Below are 17,695 nucleotides of genomic sequence, written 5' to 3'. Positions count from 1 at the left end.
TGCGGGACTTGATTCCGGAACGCAGGGATCACCTACTGAGCCGAAGACAGACGCTTAAGTACTGCGCCACCCAGGCACCCAGGGATGTGGGCTTCTTGATTTTTCAGCCTGCCTTCTGTGTTCTGGGGGAGGGGCCTGCCGCGCGGATACTCAGGCAACCCTGTTTGGGGAGAGTCTCCGTGTCCCCTGCGAGGGGGAATGGGGATGGGCACACTGTGAGCCGGTATTTCCAGGCTTTTGTTCTCTGGTGGCTTTCCCTGGCGGTTTGCTGTGCCTCTTCTGAGAGTCAGAGCAGCAGTGGCCAGATCTCAGCCTCTGTCTCAGAACAGAGGGATCGTGGACCGTTCTCCACTGATGTTCTGGCCACTATAACTCTGTTTCTGTTGGTGCTGCTCAACCCTGCAGTGTCCCGGGATGTGCGCCCACACCCGGCCACCCAGCCCTCATTTCCAGGGCTGTGGCGTCTCTGTCCTTTGAGTTTCTAACACCGCCAGCCGCCCCCGCGCGCTCCCAGAGCTCCCGGTCTTAGTCTGTTTCCAGTGAGCACACCGGAGTTCTGTGAGAAGTCTGGTGGCGCGCACTCCCCGGCTCATGGTCTTAGTCTGCTCTCTCGCTGATGCCGGTCCGCGACTCCGCCCGCTCCCCGGTGCAGGTGGCTACTGCTTCCCGGCACCCGAACGCGGCGACTCCCTCCCCCTTCCATTTATCTTCCGATATCTGTGCGCGGTTTCACGGCTCCCCGCTTTGTACCTCAATACTCAGCGCTGGAGATGTTCATTTGTAGAGATTCAGATGTATCTTCCTGCGTCTCAACCTGATTCTGTGGATATTCAGGCTGGTCTGGTCCATATCCAGCTCGACTCAGGGGAACGCCTGAAAAAAGGGGTCCCCTACTCCTCCGCCATCTTCCCTCTGTCCACTTTTAATTCAGATTATTTGGGGTTCTTTGCTATCGACTTGTATGAGTTCTTATATTTTGATTATTAAACCCTTATCAGATACATGATTTACAAAAATTTTCTCCCTTTTCATTTTGTTGATGGTTTTCTTTGCTGTGCAGAAGATTTTTAGTTGGATATAGTCCCGTTTGTTTATTTTTGCTTTTGTTGCCTTTGCTGTTTTGGTATCAAATCCAAAAAGCCATTGCCAAGTACCTTTACCACCTATGGTTTCTTCTAGAAGTTTTATAATTTCAGGTTTTACATTCAAGTCTTTAATCCATTTTGAGTTGATTTTTATGTGTGGTGTAAGATAGTGGTATAGTTTAATTCTTATTCATGTGGCTGTCCAGTTTTCTCAACATCATTTATTGAAGAGACTGTCTTTTCCCCATTGTATATTCTTGTGTCCTTTGTCATAAATTAATTGATCATACACGTGTGGGCTCCCTATTCTGTTTCGCTGATCTATGTGTCTGTTTTTATGCCAGTACCATACTGTTTTGAGTACTACAACTTTGTAATGTGTTTTGAAATCACGACATGTGATGTCTCTAGCTTTGTTCCTTTTTCTCAAGATTGCTTTGGCTATTTGAGGTCTTTGATGGTTTCATACAAATTTTAGGATTGTTTGTTTTATTTCTGTGAAAAATTCCATTGGGACTTGAAGGATTACATCGTATCTGTAGATTGCCTTGAGTAGTATGGATATTTTACCAGTGTTAATTCTTCCATTCCTTAAGCATGGACTGTCTTTTCATTTATTTGTGTCTTTTTCAGTTTCTTTCATCAGCATCTTATAGTTTCCATTATACAATTCTTTTACCTCCTTGGTTAAAGATAGACTATTGATAAATACTGTTGGATAGCTGGGTAGCCATTTGGAAAAGATAAAGCCCAATCTGTATCTCATCTACCATATAGGATAAACTCCAATTAAATTGAATGATTTAATTTTTTTAAGAAAAATTTATTTATTTGGCAGGGGGAGAGAGAGAGCACAAGCAGGCAGGGTAGCATGTAGAGGGAGAAGTAGGCTCCCCACTAAGGAAGGAGCCCAATGCGAGGCTCGATCCCAGGACCCTGGGATGATGACCGAGGCAAAGGCAATCGCTTAACCAACTGAGCCACCCAGGCGCCCCTGAATGATTTGATTTTTAAAAATGCAATCATAATATTACTAGACTAAAACATGGGAGTATTCCTCCATAACTTTGATGTGAGGAAGGACTTTCTAACTAGGGTTCAAAATTCTAGGAACTAAAAGAGAAAGTATTAACAAATTTGATAACAAAAAATAAAAAACTTCTGCATGGCAAGAAACACTGGTAAGCAAAGTCAGAAGAGAAATGATAAAATGGGGAATGTATTTACAATTCATATACAGACACTGAACTTATCATCTAATTTATAAAGACTAAGAAATTTTAAAAAGAGACAAATGGCCCAGTAGGAAAAGAGTCGAAGGACATGATCAGAAATTTCACAGAAAAAGAAATATAAAAACCCCCAAAAAGAAAAATACTCAACTCATAATTCAAGAAATGCCATTTAAAATTCTGACATATAATTTCTTTATCATATTAAATTGATAAAGACAAAATGTTTTGACAAAATGCTTTGCTGCCTTGGCTGTGAGGAAATGAGTACTCTCGTGTATTGCTGGTGTCTGACAAAATGGTCCAGCTGATGTGGAGAGCAACTTGACAGCATCTACCAAAATTACAAATGCGTTTTCCATTTAGACCTAGCAATCTGATTTCTGAGGCTCTCTGGCATAGATATTCCTGTAGGTATACAAAATGACATATTTACAGAAGTATTCATTGCATACTATTGTTTGTTAGAGCAGAAGATTGGAAACAACCAAGTGTCCATCTTGAGATGTCTGGTTAAATAAACTATGATAAATAGAAAAATGGAGGATATGTACCTATAGAAAAATAAGGAAACCATTAACTTTAGAATTTAAAAATCAAGTACAGAACAGTGTATATATTATAGTATTTTACCTTCTGTTAAAATTGTGGAAAATAATATATATATATTTGTATTTGCTTAAAGATATTGCAAAGACTTAAGAAGAAACATAAAATTGCTCGTCTATAAGGGGTTAGGAGGTTGGGAGACAAAATGGAAAGGACAAGGGTGGGCATAAGACATCTGAATGTTTATCTTTTTTGTTCTGAACCATTTAAGAAAGGAAAATAAAATATGAAAATAAAAACTTGTCATTAAGGTTGGTGATTTTCTCAAGTTGTATTCGGTTACATAGTTATAGTGATAGAGTAGGATGAGAGTTAGATTTATCTAGGATTCAGGCTTTGCTTAGCAAGTATGAAAAAAGTTCACACTAGGCATCATTATGAAGTTGGATGATTAGCTGAATATAGAATTTAAATTGGATATGAGGGGGAGAAGAGGTATGAGTGTGGTGAGTGACAATGTAAAGGTGTCCAGAGAGACAGTTGATATTTTAGAGATGTTGAAGTTACTATTAATGATGAGGTCTAGGATAGTGATACAAAGAGTGAACTAGAGTGGAAGACAAGATCATTGGAGAGGAGGTGAGGGAATTGGGAGGTCAGGATAATAGATGGAATACTTTATATAGATATTTGAAATCACTGAGAATTAAGATAAGAGTAGTATTGGAGATGGTGGCACTGAGCCTGGAGCTAAAATTTCTGAGGGGGAATATCTCGATGTTAGCGTATCACTGCAGTAGGTAGAGGTAATGCATGTATAGTCTGATGAAATGATGACATTAGATTTTAGAGAAGGAGGGACAGTTGCTGGCACCAGCAATGAGAATAAGGGACAGAATGAGATTGAGGATGGAGTAGAATTGTAGGAGAAAAACCAGCCACCCAGTTGAGATGTCCTCACAGGAAATGGTGTTGTCAGGAAAAAATGGTTAATTGAATCACACATGAGAAATCTTTGAACTTTTCCACAATTTTGACTTTTCCAAATAGACATTATGAGAACTGGTGTAAGGTGTTTTCTCACTGGGTGGAGAGATATTTTTATAATCCAGCTTCAAAAGTCACATAGTCATTTCTGCTATACTTTATAAGTTGAGTAAGTCACAACTGTTTTCCCAGGATCAGGTTCAAGGGCAGAGGACATAGACCTTATACCAGTGGTGTGGGGGCATGTCAAGGTTACACTGAAGAAGAGCATATGGGATGGGAGTTGTTGTTCTGTCCTTGGAAAATACAGTCTGCACTGGATATTTACTAAAGAATTTGCATAAAAGGTAAAAATGCTTATGACATAATCATAATGATGAAGAAAAATCTTCAAGTCCTTTTTCTGAAGATAGAGGTTTTCATAAGACATTATGGAAAGATTAAAAAATTTCTAACTATTTAACTTAGCTGGAAACCTCTACTTATTTTTTTAAACTTCTACGTGACTGATTAACAGTTTTCCATCCTATGCAAGAGGATATGTCTGCAGAAATTGAATTTTTAAGAACATGTAGGCACTCTCCTTCATTTCCACTAAATTCCTTTTTGACCTATGTCACAAGCTTGCAACCTTTGCCTATATACTCACTATACACTATATATACTATCCCTTTCCTGCATGCTTTCTTTTAGCACCTCTTCTTCCTTTTGAAAAATATTTCTTATAATTTCAAAAATAGTACTGTTATTTGTCATTTTAGGGGTTGGTGATGTTCAAAGATGTGGCTATAGATGTCTCTCAGGAGGAATGGGAATGCCTGAACTCTACACAGAGGGATTTGTACAAAGATGTGATGTTGGAGAACTATAGCAACCTGGTTTCATTGGGTAAAGTTATCTGCCTCTTATAATTTAGAATCTGTTTCTTGGAATTTCTGATTACTTTACCATGAATTTTAGGGCTACCTTTCAAATAACTAGATGAATTTTTTCTTTGCATAGAAACGAGCACACCTAGATAGGTTGGATCTTCATTTTCCCCATCCTCTGGTCCTTATAATTAATGTTCTTCCTTGATGATTAAAGAATAGAATTGGAATTCTGTGCCATTGAAGCTTAGGCTTAATTATTTAATTATCTAATATTAATTAATTAATTGTTAAGTTGTTAATGGTCAAAAAACCCACTTCATCTTTTGTTTCATTTGCACTGTGCTGCTAAACCTGTAAGTGCATTGGTGTAGATTAAAACTCAACACGGGGGACCTGGGTGTGAAGCTCTTTAGCTTTCCCAGTTAATGTAGTGATGGACTGAATCAAGAAATGGCACTTACTGATTAGTGCTCAAATGAACACTATTCCATTTCCTACAACAAATGTGCTCTCTTTTAAACAATTTGCATTTGGGAGTTACATTCTAAGAACTTTTCATTTAACATTGAAAACTTTTCATTTAATATTGAAAAGTATCTGAAATGAGCATACTAAGGAAGCTGTTTTTTCCTTATAGAGAAGTAGAGACAGAAAGCTTATCTAATTTAAATAGCATTTTATCACCTATTTATTTGCTTTGTTTTTTATCTTGAGTTTACCTGAATATGAGTGTTTAATTTTTTTCTTTTTTTTGTCTGTAGACTTACCTAATACCCATTTTGTGCTATAGTCTATTTTTTTTTTTTTATCAATTCTGAATCATAGTGTTTGGGTACTTTGATTTCTACTTCATCTCCATTTCTTTTCTTATAACCAGGACTTTCTATATCTAAGCCGGCTGTGATCTCTTCATTAGAGCAAGGGAAGGAGCCCTGGATGGTTGTGAGGGAAGTGGCAGGAGGACGGTGCCCAGGTGAGTCAGCAATGATCAGGAGGCAGGAAGCTATTTCAAGGAGTAAGCCAACTGGTCAGAATGTTGGGCTGGTAAGGTTATTTTAGATAAATTAGGGAAAACCTGATTTCAAAGCTAATTACAACACTATGTAATCAAATAGTGTGGTACTGGCATAAAGATAGACATATAGATCAGTGGAATAGAATAGGGGTGCCTGAGTGACTTAGTTGCTTAAGTGTCTGACTCTTGATTTCAGCTCAGGTCATGATCTCAGGATCGTGAGATTGAGCCCTACATTGGGCTCTGTGCTCAACATGGCATCTGCTTGAGATTCTCTCTCTCTTCTTCTGCCCCTCCCCCCACTTGCACTGCTCTTTCTAAATAAATAAATAAATAAAATCTTTAAAAAATGGAATAGAATAAAAAGGCTGGAAATAAACTCTCAGATATATGACCAAATGATTTTAGACAAAGGTCCCAAGACCATTCAATGGGGGAAAGGACTGTATCTTTAATAAATGGTAGAGGGAAAACTGGATATCCATATGTAAAAGAATAAAGTTGGATCCTTGCCTTACACTATATACAAAAATTAACTCAAAATGGATCAAAGAACTAACTGTAAGAACCCAAACTAAAATAATACATAGGGAAAAAAATTCATGACTTTGGATTTGGCAGTGATTTCGGGATATGACACCAAGCAAGGTTAGGTAACCAAAGCAAAAATAGACAAATGGGAGTACACCAAACTTAAAAACGTCTTTTCATCAAAGGACACAATCAACAGTGTATAATTTTTTAAAAAATTCTGAGTTGCTTTACAAGGTGATAGGAATACCTTTTTTTTAAGTGTCACAATAGTAGATCAAGACCATATGTTCTAATGGCATAGTAGGAAAAATTAGGATTGATTAGAAACTGGGAAAGTTAAAGAAAATTACATTGAGGAAGTAGAGATGGCAGAGGGTTGGGCGCCTGGGTGGCTCAGTCGGTTACACGTCTGCCTTTGGCTCCGGTCATGATTCCTGGGTCCTGGGATCGAGTCCCGCGTTGGGCTCCCTGCTCAGAAGGGAGTCTGCTTATCCCTCTCCCTCCGCCCCTCACTTCTGCTCTCTCTTTCTGAAATAAATAAATAATATTTAAAAAAAAGAGAGAGAGAGATCTCAGAGGGTTGATTGGGAAGGAAGGAGGTCATTTGGAAAGTATAGGGTCCTGGAGGCAAGAACAGGGCCATACTACAGATTAGAGGTCTTTGATGATATCTGTGTATCAGTATTAGTGCTCCAGAACTGTGAAAGAGTATATTTCTGTTGTTTTAAGCCACCTAGTTTGTGGTTCTTTGTTACATCAGTCCTAAGAAACTAATATGGAAGGAATTATGGAAAAATGATATATACTCTCCTAAGTGATTTGTTTTCATTTAAAGATGTCATTCTTCTATCAGTTTTTGATGTCTGGCCACACCTTTCTTTTTGCATAGGTGTGGTGGTTTCTTTTTTAAAACTTTTAATTTTGTGGTTCATCCCCCCTTCATTCTTCCTTTCCTTCTCCTACCGATCTCCCTGCTATTTCGTATTTTCCATAAATGAGTGAAACCATGTGATAATTGTCTTTCTCTGCTTGACTTATTTCACTTAGCATAATCTCCAGTCCCGTCCATGTTGCTGCAAATGTTGGGTATTCGTTCTTTCTGATGTCTGAGTAATATTCCATTGTATATATGGACCACATCTTCTTAATCCATTCGTCTGTTGAAGGGCATCTGGGCTCCTTCCACAATTTAGCTATTATGGACAATGCTGCTGTGAACATTGGGGTGCATATGGCCCTTCTCTTCACTACATCTGTATCTTTGGGGTAAATACCCAGTAGTGCAATTGCTGGATCATAGGGTAGCTCTATTTTTAACTTTTTGAGGGACCTCCACATTGTTTTCCAGAGTGGCTGCACCAGCCTGCATTCCCACCAACAGTGTAAGAGGGTTCCCCTTTCTCCACATCCTCTCCAACATTTGTTGTTTCTTGCCTTGTCAGTTTTTGCCATTTGACTGGCGTAAGGTGGTATCTCAAGGTGGTTTTGATTTGAATTTCCTTGATGGCTAATGATTTTGAACATTTTTTCATGTGTCTGTTAGCCATTTGTATGTCTTCATTGAAAAAGTGTCTGACTCTGGGAAACAAACTGAGGGCTTCAGAGGGGAGGGGGGTGGGGGATTGGGATAGGCCGGTGATGGGTATTAAGGAGGGCACACATTGCATGAAGCACTGGGTGTTATATGCAAACAATGAATCATGGAACACTACATCAAAAACTAAGGGTGTACGGTATGGTGACTAACATAACATAATAAAAAATTAAAAAAAATAAAACTTTTAATTTTGAGGGGCACCTGGGTGGCTCACTTGGTTTGGTTAAGGGTCTGCCTTCAGTCATGATCTCAGTGTCCTAAGATTGAGCCCTGCATTGGGCTCTCTGTTCAGCGGGGAATCTGCTTCACCGTCTCACTCTTCCTCTGTGTTCTCTGTCTCTCTTTCTCTCTCTCTCAAATAAATAAGTAGAATCTTTAAAAAAAACTTTTAATTTTGAAATAGTTATAGATTCACAGGAGGGTGCAAAGAAATGTACATGGAAGTCCCATATACCCCTCCTCCATCCTCCCCAGATTAAGTTAGTATCGTGGACGAAAGTACGATATCATACTGAAAAATTGACATTGGCACAATCCATAGAACTTTTTCAGACTTCTTCAGTTTCACACACACTCGTGTGTGTGTGTATGTGTGTGTGTGTGTAGTTCTATGCAGTTTTATCACATAGTTTTGTATCACTACTGCGGTAGTCAGAATAGTCAATAGTACCATCACCATAAGGCTCCCTCCTGTTTGTTATTGCTAAATCTCTTTCTTCCTTATTCCTAACCCTTGGTAACCACTAATCTCTTCTACATCTATATAAATATGTTATTTCATGAATGTTATATAAATGGAATCCTGCAGTGTGTGTCCTTTTGAAGTTGGCTCTTTTTTTCTATCACATGTATATAGTACTTGAATGTAAGAATATATATATATATATATATTATGTGAATTACAACTATATGTACACACACAAATATATGTTCCTTATATTCATGTAAAAGTGTGTACTTGAAAATAAGTCTGGGGTAAAACTCAAACATGTAATGAAAGGAACTGCCAAACTATTTTCCACAATGGTTTTACCGTTTTATATTCCTACCAGCAATGTGGAAGTGATTGGTTTCACTGAATCCTAGCCAGCATTTGGTGTTATATCTGTTTTTCATGTTAGCCATTTTATGTGGGTAGTGATATCTCAATGTGGTTTTAATTTGAATTTCCTTAATAGAAAATTATGTTGAATATCTTCTCATGTCTTTATTTGCTTTCTGTATATCCTCTTCAGTGAAATGTGTGTTCATGTCTTTGTCCATTTTCTAGTTTGATCATTTGGTGTTTTACTATTGAATTTGAAAGTTCTTTATGTATTCTAGATAGGCCTTTGTTGGATTTGTGATTTAAACAAATATTTTCTTCAGGTCTCTAATTTTTCTTTTCAACCCTTTACCAAGGTCTTTTGCATTTTGATAGAATCTAATTTATCCATTTTTAATCTTATGAATTGTGAGGGTTTTTTTTTTTTATTTGACATCAAGCCTAAACACTCTACCTAGTCTTACATATTAAAGATTTTCTCCTGTGTTCTTTCTAAAAAAGTTTTATAGTTTTACATTTTTCATTTAAGTGTATGGGCCATCTTGAGTTCATTTTTACAGATGTGAGACTTCAGGTAAAGGTTAATTTTTACCCCCCATGAATGTCCAGTTGCTCCATCACCATTTATTTAAAACGTTATCCTTTCTCCATTGAATTGCTTTTTCATCCTTGTCAGAGATCAGTTGGACACATTTGTGTGGCTCCATTTTTGACTTCTCTGTTTTGTACCATTGATCTTTGTGACCCTCTGCCAGTACCATACTTTAATTTCTGTAAGCCTTTGATTAAGTAAGCCTTAATAACAGAAAGAGTGATTCTTCCCACTTTGTTATTTTTCAAAATTCTTTTGACTATCCTTAGTGCTCTTTCCTATGCATATAAATTTTATTTATTTATTTATTTATTTATTTATTTATTTATTCTACTTTTAAAAGATTTTATTTATTTGAGAGAGAAAGAGAGAGTGCAAGCGAGCATGAGTGGGCGAAGGGGCAGAGGTGGGGGGGGGTAGAAGCAGACTCCCTGCTGAGCAGGGAGCACCATGTGGGGCTCGATCCCAGGACCCTGAGATTGTGATCTGAGCTGAAGGCAGATGCTTAACCAAGTGAGCCACCCAGGCACCCCTATGCATATAAATTTTAGAATAACCTTGTCTGTGTCTACAAAAACACTTGCTGATATTTTCATAGAATTATGTTAAACTGTGGATGAAGTTAGAGAGTTAACATCTTTACTCTGTTGAGTCTTCCAATCCATGTTTCTTCAAGTATTTTTTCTTTGATTTCTTTTATTAGCATTTTGTAATTTTTATCATAGAGATCCTGTACATGTTTTGTTAATTTTTTTACCTAAGTATTTCATTTTTCAGGAGCATTTATAAATGGCATTGCCTTTTTATTTTGGTTGTTGCTTATTGTCAATGTACAGAAATTAAATTGATTTTGTATGTTGATCTTGTATTCTGTTACCTTTTTCAGCTCAGTTATTTCCTTGTAGATTCATTTTTGTAGACAGTCATATCATTTGCAAATAGATAGTTTTATTTCCTTTTTTTCCAAAATGTGCCCTTTATTTTCTTGTCTTATGGGAATAGCTAGAACTTCCAGGGCTGCATTAAATAAGGGTGGTAAGAGAGGACATCATTTTTACCAGTTTTAGAGGGAAAACATTCAGGATTTGGTCTTTTACCATAAAGTATATTAGCTCTAGGTTCTTTTTGTAGATGCTCTTTATGCTTTTATGAGTTTGAGGAAGTTCCCTTCTCTTCCTAATGCCCTGAGAGGTTTGTTTTTTTTTAAATTCAATTAATTGACATAGAATGTATTATTTGTTTCGGGGGTACAGGCTGTGATTCATTAGTCTTATATAATACCCAGTGCTCATTAAAACACATACCCTCCCCAATGTCCATCACCCAGTTACCCCATCCCTCCACCCTTCTCCCCTTCAGCAACCCTCAGTTTTTTTCTTATGTTTAAGAGTCTCTTATGGTTTGTCTCCCTCACCCTGAGAGTTTTTTTAATCATAAGTGGTTATTAATATGATCATGGGATTTTTTTCTTCCTTAGTTGTTGATATGATGGATTACATTGATTTTTAAATATTATTCGCCTTTCATACCTGGAATAAATCCCACTTAGTCATTGTATATCATTCTTTTTATACATTATTGAGTTTGGTAAAATTTAATTGAGGATTTTTTTCATCTAAGTTCATGGGGGATGTTGGTCTGCAGTTATTTTGTGTGTGCTGCCTTTGCCTGGTTTTGATATCAGAGTAATGCCTCATCAAGTACTTTGAGAAGTATTCTCTTCTGTTTTCTGGAAGAAACTGTGTGTAAGATTCTGGGAATGTTTGGTAAAATTCTTCAGTGAAACCATGTGGACTTGGAGATTTCTTTATTGGGATCTTCTAAATTATGAATTTGATTTCTTTAAAAAAAAGATTTTATTTATTTGAGGCTGAGGGACAGAGAAAACACAAGCAGGGGGAGGGGCAGAGGGAGAGGGATAGGCAGACTCCCCACTGAGTGTGGAGTCAGATGCAGGGCTCAATCCCAGGACCCTGAGATCATGACCTGAGCCGAGTCAGATGCTTAATCGACTGAGCCACCCAGGAACCCCAAACTTTTTTTGGGCTCTGGGTTGGCTGCCCATGTGGTTGGCCTTTAGTTTCCAGCCTCTCAAGAGGTAGAGCTCATACCTTTAGATTTCTGTCTCTCTGGAGAAGAATTGGTACCACATGGCTCAAAGCCTACATCATAAATCCCATTGTTAGACTGCCTGGTAGCTGTGGTCCTAAACAAAGACATTGTGTGTAGAGATTTTCTCGTTGGAGATGAAGACAAAAGCCAGATTTCTCTTTGGGCAAGTTTAAATTCTTCACTATACATCATAGAATATACTCTGGGTGATTTTGATTCTTTTAAATTTAAGATTTGCTTCATGACTTAGAATAAGGTCTGTCTTGGGGAATGTTCACTGTGTACTTGAAAACATTGTGTATTCTGCTATTGTTGGGTGGCTTTGTAAATGTTGATTACATCCTATTATTGATAGTCTTGTTCAGGTAGTTCTTCTATATCCTTTCTGATTTTCTCTTTGGTGGTTCTATCAGTTGCTGAGAGTAGGGTATTTGAATCCCCAGGTATAAGAGTGTTTTGTCTCTTTCTCTTTTCAGCTATATCAGTTTTTGCTTTATGTATTTTGAGATCTGTTGGTGGTACTTATTAATTTTCTTTATTCTGAAGTCTATTTTATGTGATATTAATATAGCTATTTCTACTTTCTTTTTTTAATTTCTACTTTCTTTGGATTGATGTGTACATGATATATATTTTTCCACTCCTGTTTTCAACCTACCTTTGTCATGTTTGAAATGAGTTTTTTATCACCATGTTGGGTCATGTTATTTGTCCACTGTGCCAATGTTTGTCTTTTAATTGTGATTTAGTAATTTAAAGGTATTTTAAGATATTTTAAAGGTATTTAAAGGTATTTTAAAGGTAATTATTGAAAAAAATCATTGATATGTTAAGGCTTTTATCTGTCATTTTGTTTTCTTCTGTTTCTTGTTCTTTTCTTTTTTCGTGCCTATCTATGAGTTACTCAAACATTTCTAGAGTAGCATTTTAATTTATGTTTTTTAATATGTTGCTTTTGTTTTGGTTTTTTATTTTTATTTTATTGTTTGCTCTTAGTATTAGCATGTACGTACATACTTATACAGCCTGTTGGTTTTGATGTTTTACCACTTCAAGTGAAGTGTAGAAACTTTACATCCATTTAGGTCCTTTTATCCTCCTGACTTTTTTGGTATAATTGTTTTAAGTATTTCTTCTACATGCATTGATTACAAGAGATAGTGTTAAAATTTTTGCTTTACCGGGGCGCCTGGGTGGCTCAGTCGTTAAGCGTCTGCCTTTGGCTCAGGGCATGATCCCAATGTCCTGGGATTGAGCCCCACATTGGGCTCCCTGCTCCATTGGGAGCCTGCTTCTTCCTCTCCCACTCCTCCCTGCTTGTGTTCCCTCTCTCGCTGGCTGTCTCTCTCTCTGTCAAATAAAATCTTTAAAAAATTTTTTTTTCTTTTTTTTTCCTTTTCTTTCTTTTTTTGTTTTGTTTTTGTTTTTGTTTTTTTTGCTTTACCATAAAATAGGACTAAAGGAACTCATGGGGTAAAGGATAGCCTGGTATGTTTTCTTCTATTTTTGCTCATTCTATTTTTTCCTTTCTGAAGGTCTAAGCCTTCTTCTGTTATCATTTTGTTTGTTGGGAGAGCTTCCTTTGGCCACTCTTTAAGGGCATGTCTGCAACAACAAATTCTCTTCATTTTCCTTTGTCTGAGAATGACTTTATTCTCCATTCCTTAAGAATAGTTTCAGTGGAGGGGCGGCTGGGTGGTGCAGTGGGTTGAATGTCTGACCCTTGGTTTCTGCTCAGGTCATGATCTCAGGGTCATGAGATCGAGCCCCACATTGGGCTGTGCACTCAGAGTCTGCTTGAATTTCGCTCCCTTTCTCTCTGCCTCTCCCCTCTACACACTCTCTCTTCTTCTAAAATAAATAAGTAAATATTTAAAAAAAAAAGAATAGTTTCAGTGGGTACAGAATTTGAGGTTCACAGTTCTTTTCTTTTAGTACTTGAAAAATATTGTTCTGTTTCCTTTTGGTCTCCATGGTTTCAAATGAGAAATCCAGTCTTTTGAACTGGTGTTTCTTTCTTTTTTTCTTTTTTTAAAGATTTTATTTATTTATTCGACAGAGATAGAGACAGCCAGCGAGAGAGGGAACACAAGCAGGGGGAGTGGGAGAGGAAGAAGCAGGCTCATAGCAGAGGAGCCTGATGTGGGGCTCGATCCCATAACGCCGGGATCACGCCCTGAGCCGAAGGCAGACGCTTAACCGCTGTGCCACCCAGGCGCCCCTGAACTGGTGTTTCTTTATCATCAATATATAATGTGTGTTGCTGTTTAAAGATTTTCTTTGTCTAGTTTTCAGAAATGGATGTCTTGGTTTTGATTTCTTTGGATTTTTCTTAATAAAGCGTTATTTGCTGAGTTTCTTAAATCTATAGATTTGTCTTGTATGAAATTTGGAAAGTTCAACTGTTATATCTTTGAATACTTTTTCAGTACTACAGTCTTTTTTCTGTCCTTCTGGGTCTTGGATGATATGACTGTTGGATCTTTTGTTATTGTCCACAGGGAATGAGACTGTATTTTTTCTTTAAGTCTGTTTATCTTTGTTTTTCAGATTATGTAAAAATTTTTGTCTTTGAGTTCACAGATTTCTAGCATCTGTTATGTTTACTCTAGAGACCATTTAGTGTATCTTTCATAACACCTATTACATTTTTCATTGCATTTACTTTTTGGTAAGTACTGTTTTTTCTGGAAATATTCTTTTTTTTCGTTTGTTTAAAGAGAGTTTGTAATTGATTGTCAATGAATTTTTATGAAGACCACTTTAAATTCCTTGTCAGGTAGTTCCAGCATCTAATTAATCTTGGTATTGGTCTCAGTTGATTGCCTTTTCTCCTTCAGATTTTGGTTTCCCTGACTTTTGGTAAGACAAGTGATTTATTGTATATTGGACATTTTTGTTTTTATAATAAGAGAGTCTTGATTCTATTTAAGTCTTTTAAAATCTATTTGAGTGGGGAGTCATGTTGTTAGGTTTAGTGTATAGATCTGGCCTCCTTTTGTAAGCTTTAGTTCTAATGGCAGCTTAGTTTTCAGAGCCCTTTCAATGCTATTCAGATATGCTTTATATCTCTGGTACTGCTGGGAATCCTGCTCAGTCCCTGATGTGTTGTCTGCAAGGACAGAAAGGTTCTGTGGATCCCCAGTATAGCTAGACCATCTTCTGTGGGATGGGGGAGGCAGAAGCCATTGAGATACACTTAGCTTCACTGAGATATAGAAGGCACTGGGCATGGATTTCCTTATGCCACTGGGCAGAGGACAGGGAGATGCGAGACTTTGCTAATGGCACCTTTCTGGGTGGATAGATCTTCCAGCCAGTGCCCTGGTTGTGAACTGGGGGCTTGTACATCAAGAGACTTCCTTGTGCTGTGGCTAGTGATACATCAGTCACAGAATTCTTGCTGCTACTGCAGCTGGCTGATGAAACTGTTGTTAAGGTCTAGGTTATGGAGCAGGTGCTAGGGATCCCACTAAGTCTGTTGGGGTTCCCTGCTCCTAGTCTTTTGGCTAGAAAGAGTAGATTTCTATTGGTGCGTGTGTGTGCACCTGTTAGTGGTTCCAGGTTGCAGGCCTACTGTCCAGTGCCCATTATGTGGGTATATAAGAAATAAAAAGAAAACCCAGGGACAAACTTCCTGGGAAGATGGTGGAGTAAGAGGATCCTGAGCTTATCTCATTCCATGGATACAGTAGATAACACCCACATCAGTGTGAATAACCCAGAAAATTACCCAAAGACTGCCAGAACAGCACCTGGGATACATAGGAAGATTTATTTGCTAATCTCAGAATATGTGCTGGTGGGGCAGCAATCTGTGGGAGACTTATCCAAGAACAAAAGAGCTGGCAGGCACCATTTCCTTCCCCCGCCCCCCCAGCATAAATACATGGATACCTGTGGGAACCAGCACAGCATGCACACTCTCCACCTGGCTTGTTAACAGCATGCCCTGCCCCCATGCTCTCCTGTGGACCCTCCCTCAGCAGTTCTCCAGAGTGGCTACCAGTCCTCTCCCACTGCAGACCAGTACAAACCTTGCTAATACCATACACCTTCCCCCATGTTCTCCTTTGGACCTTGCCCCTCCAACCTGGCCTGACAGGAGTTCTCCAAAGTGGTTCCACAAGTATGACAGTGTGCAAGCACCTCCAACGGGCCAGCACCACTCCAAAGTGACTCCTGCCTTGGGTACGGGAAGATAACCACATCAGTTCGACTCTGGCTTCAGCAGTGGGCTGGGAGCAGATATCTGATCTGATTACAGGCCTTGCTCACCAGTGACAGCTCAGGAAACAACACAAGGAGAGCACCCTGAAGTTCGGTGCTACTACATCTCTTGCAAACACCTGTTCTGACCCAACTGAAGCCCAAAGCAGCCTCAGACTGGCCCTCTGACAACACAGGGACTAAGCTCAGCTCACAATAGACAAAGAGAACCTTTGCAGATGACTAGACTTAAGGCAAACACAGCTCAGCCACAATAGTAGGGCATATGCAACACACATAGGAGACACCCCTGAAGTGCCAGGTTTTGGTGAACGAAGACACTGCACTGCAGGGCATTCAGGATCTCTTCTTCATTAGGCCACCACTTTCATGAGCAGGAGACATAGCTGACTTTCCTAACACACAGAAACAGACAGAATTAGACAAAATGAAAAGACAGAGGAATATGCTCCAGATGAAGGAACAGGACAGAATCACAATGACAGACCTAAGTGAAATGGTGATAAGTAATAGGGAATTAAAGTAATGGTCATAAAGATACTAACTGGAATTATGAGAAGAGTGGAGGACGACCTCAGTGAAACCCTTAACAAGGAGAAAACATAAAAACGAACCAATCTTAGGTGAAGAACTCAACTGAAATTAAAAATACACTACATGGGATAAGTAGTAGACTAGAGGAAGCAGAAGAATGGATCAGTGACATGGAGGACAGAATAAGGGAAAGCAACTAAGCTGAACAGGAGAAAGAAAAAAGAATAATAAAAAATGAAAATAGATTAAGTGAACTCAGCAACACCATAAGTATAATAATATTCACATTATAGGGATCCTGGAAAGAGAAGAGAGAGAAAAAAGGGCAGAAGATTTAGCTGAAGAAACAGTAGCTGATTTCAAGATACACTACAAAGCTGTAGTAATCAAAACAGTATGGTGCTGGCATAAAATTAGACACATAGTTCAATGGAAGAGTATAGAAAACCCAGAAGTAAACCCAAAATTATATGGTCAATTAATCTATGACAAAGGAGGCAAGAATATCCAATGGGAAAAAGACAGTCTCTTCAACAAATGCTGTTGGGGAAACTGCACAGCAAAAGAATGAAATGACCACTTTTTTACACGATACACAAAAATCAACTCAAAATGGATTAAAGACCTACAAGTGAGACCTGATACCATGAAAATGCTAGAAGGGGGCCCAAGTAGTAGTTTCTCTGATATTAGCCATATCAACATTTTTCTAGATATGTCTCCTGAGAAAAGGGAAACAAAAGCAAAAATAAACTATTGGAACTACATCAAAGTAAAAAGCTTCTTCACAGCAAAGGACACAATCAACAAAACTAAAAGTCTAACAAATGGGGAAGACATTTGCAAATGACATTCCTGTTAAAGGGCTAGTATCCAAAATATATAAAGAATTGATAAAACTCAACACCCAAAATACAAATAATCCAATTAAAAATAGGGCAGAAGAGATAAGGAGTTAAGATGGCGGAGGAGTAGGGGACCCCTTTTTCAGCTGGTCCCCTGAGTCGAGCTGGATAGGTACCAGACCAGCCTAAATAACCACGGAATCAGCCTGAGACGCAGGATGATGCATCTGGATCTCTACAAATGAACATCTCCAGCGCTGAGTATTGAGGTACGAAGAGGGGAGCTGTAAACCGTGCACAGATATCGGAAGATAAACGGAAGGGGGAGGGAGCCGCCGCGTTTGGGCGCCGGGAAGCGGCAGCCACCTGCACGGGGGAGCGGGCGGACTCACAGAGGGCACCCGCAAGAGAGCTGACTGAGACCGGTGAGCCATGAACGCGGGCCACCAGGCATCTCCCGGAACAC

General features: G+C 38.6%; 1 protein-coding gene across 5 annotated transcripts in view; it reads left to right on the top strand.

Moving 5' to 3' along the window:
- Positions 1 to 17,695, top strand: part of ZNF461 (zinc finger protein 461) — a 76,192-nt gene that overhangs the window by 43,242 nt on the left and 15,255 nt on the right. For 3 of the 5 annotated variants that reach the window (XM_008712204.2, XM_040632808.1, XM_008712203.2), the window contains 2 exons: positions 4,615 to 4,741; positions 5,603 to 5,698. In XM_008712204.2, coding sequence (XP_008710426.1) covers positions 4,615 to 4,741; positions 5,603 to 5,698 — 223 coding nt within the window. Of the gene's footprint in view, positions 1 to 4,593; positions 4,742 to 5,602; positions 5,699 to 17,695 lie in introns of all 5 variants that reach the window. The other 2 variants (XM_040632809.1, XM_008712205.2) reach the window with 1 other exon arrangement.

Source organism: Ursus maritimus, unplaced genomic scaffold, assembly GCF_017311325.1.
Source record: "Ursus maritimus isolate PB19 unplaced genomic scaffold, ASM1731132v1 scaffold_19, whole genome shotgun sequence".
NCBI classification, from domain to species: domain Eukaryota; kingdom Metazoa; phylum Chordata; class Mammalia; order Carnivora; family Ursidae; genus Ursus; species Ursus maritimus.
This window is presented reverse-complemented; position numbering and strand designations above follow the sequence as displayed.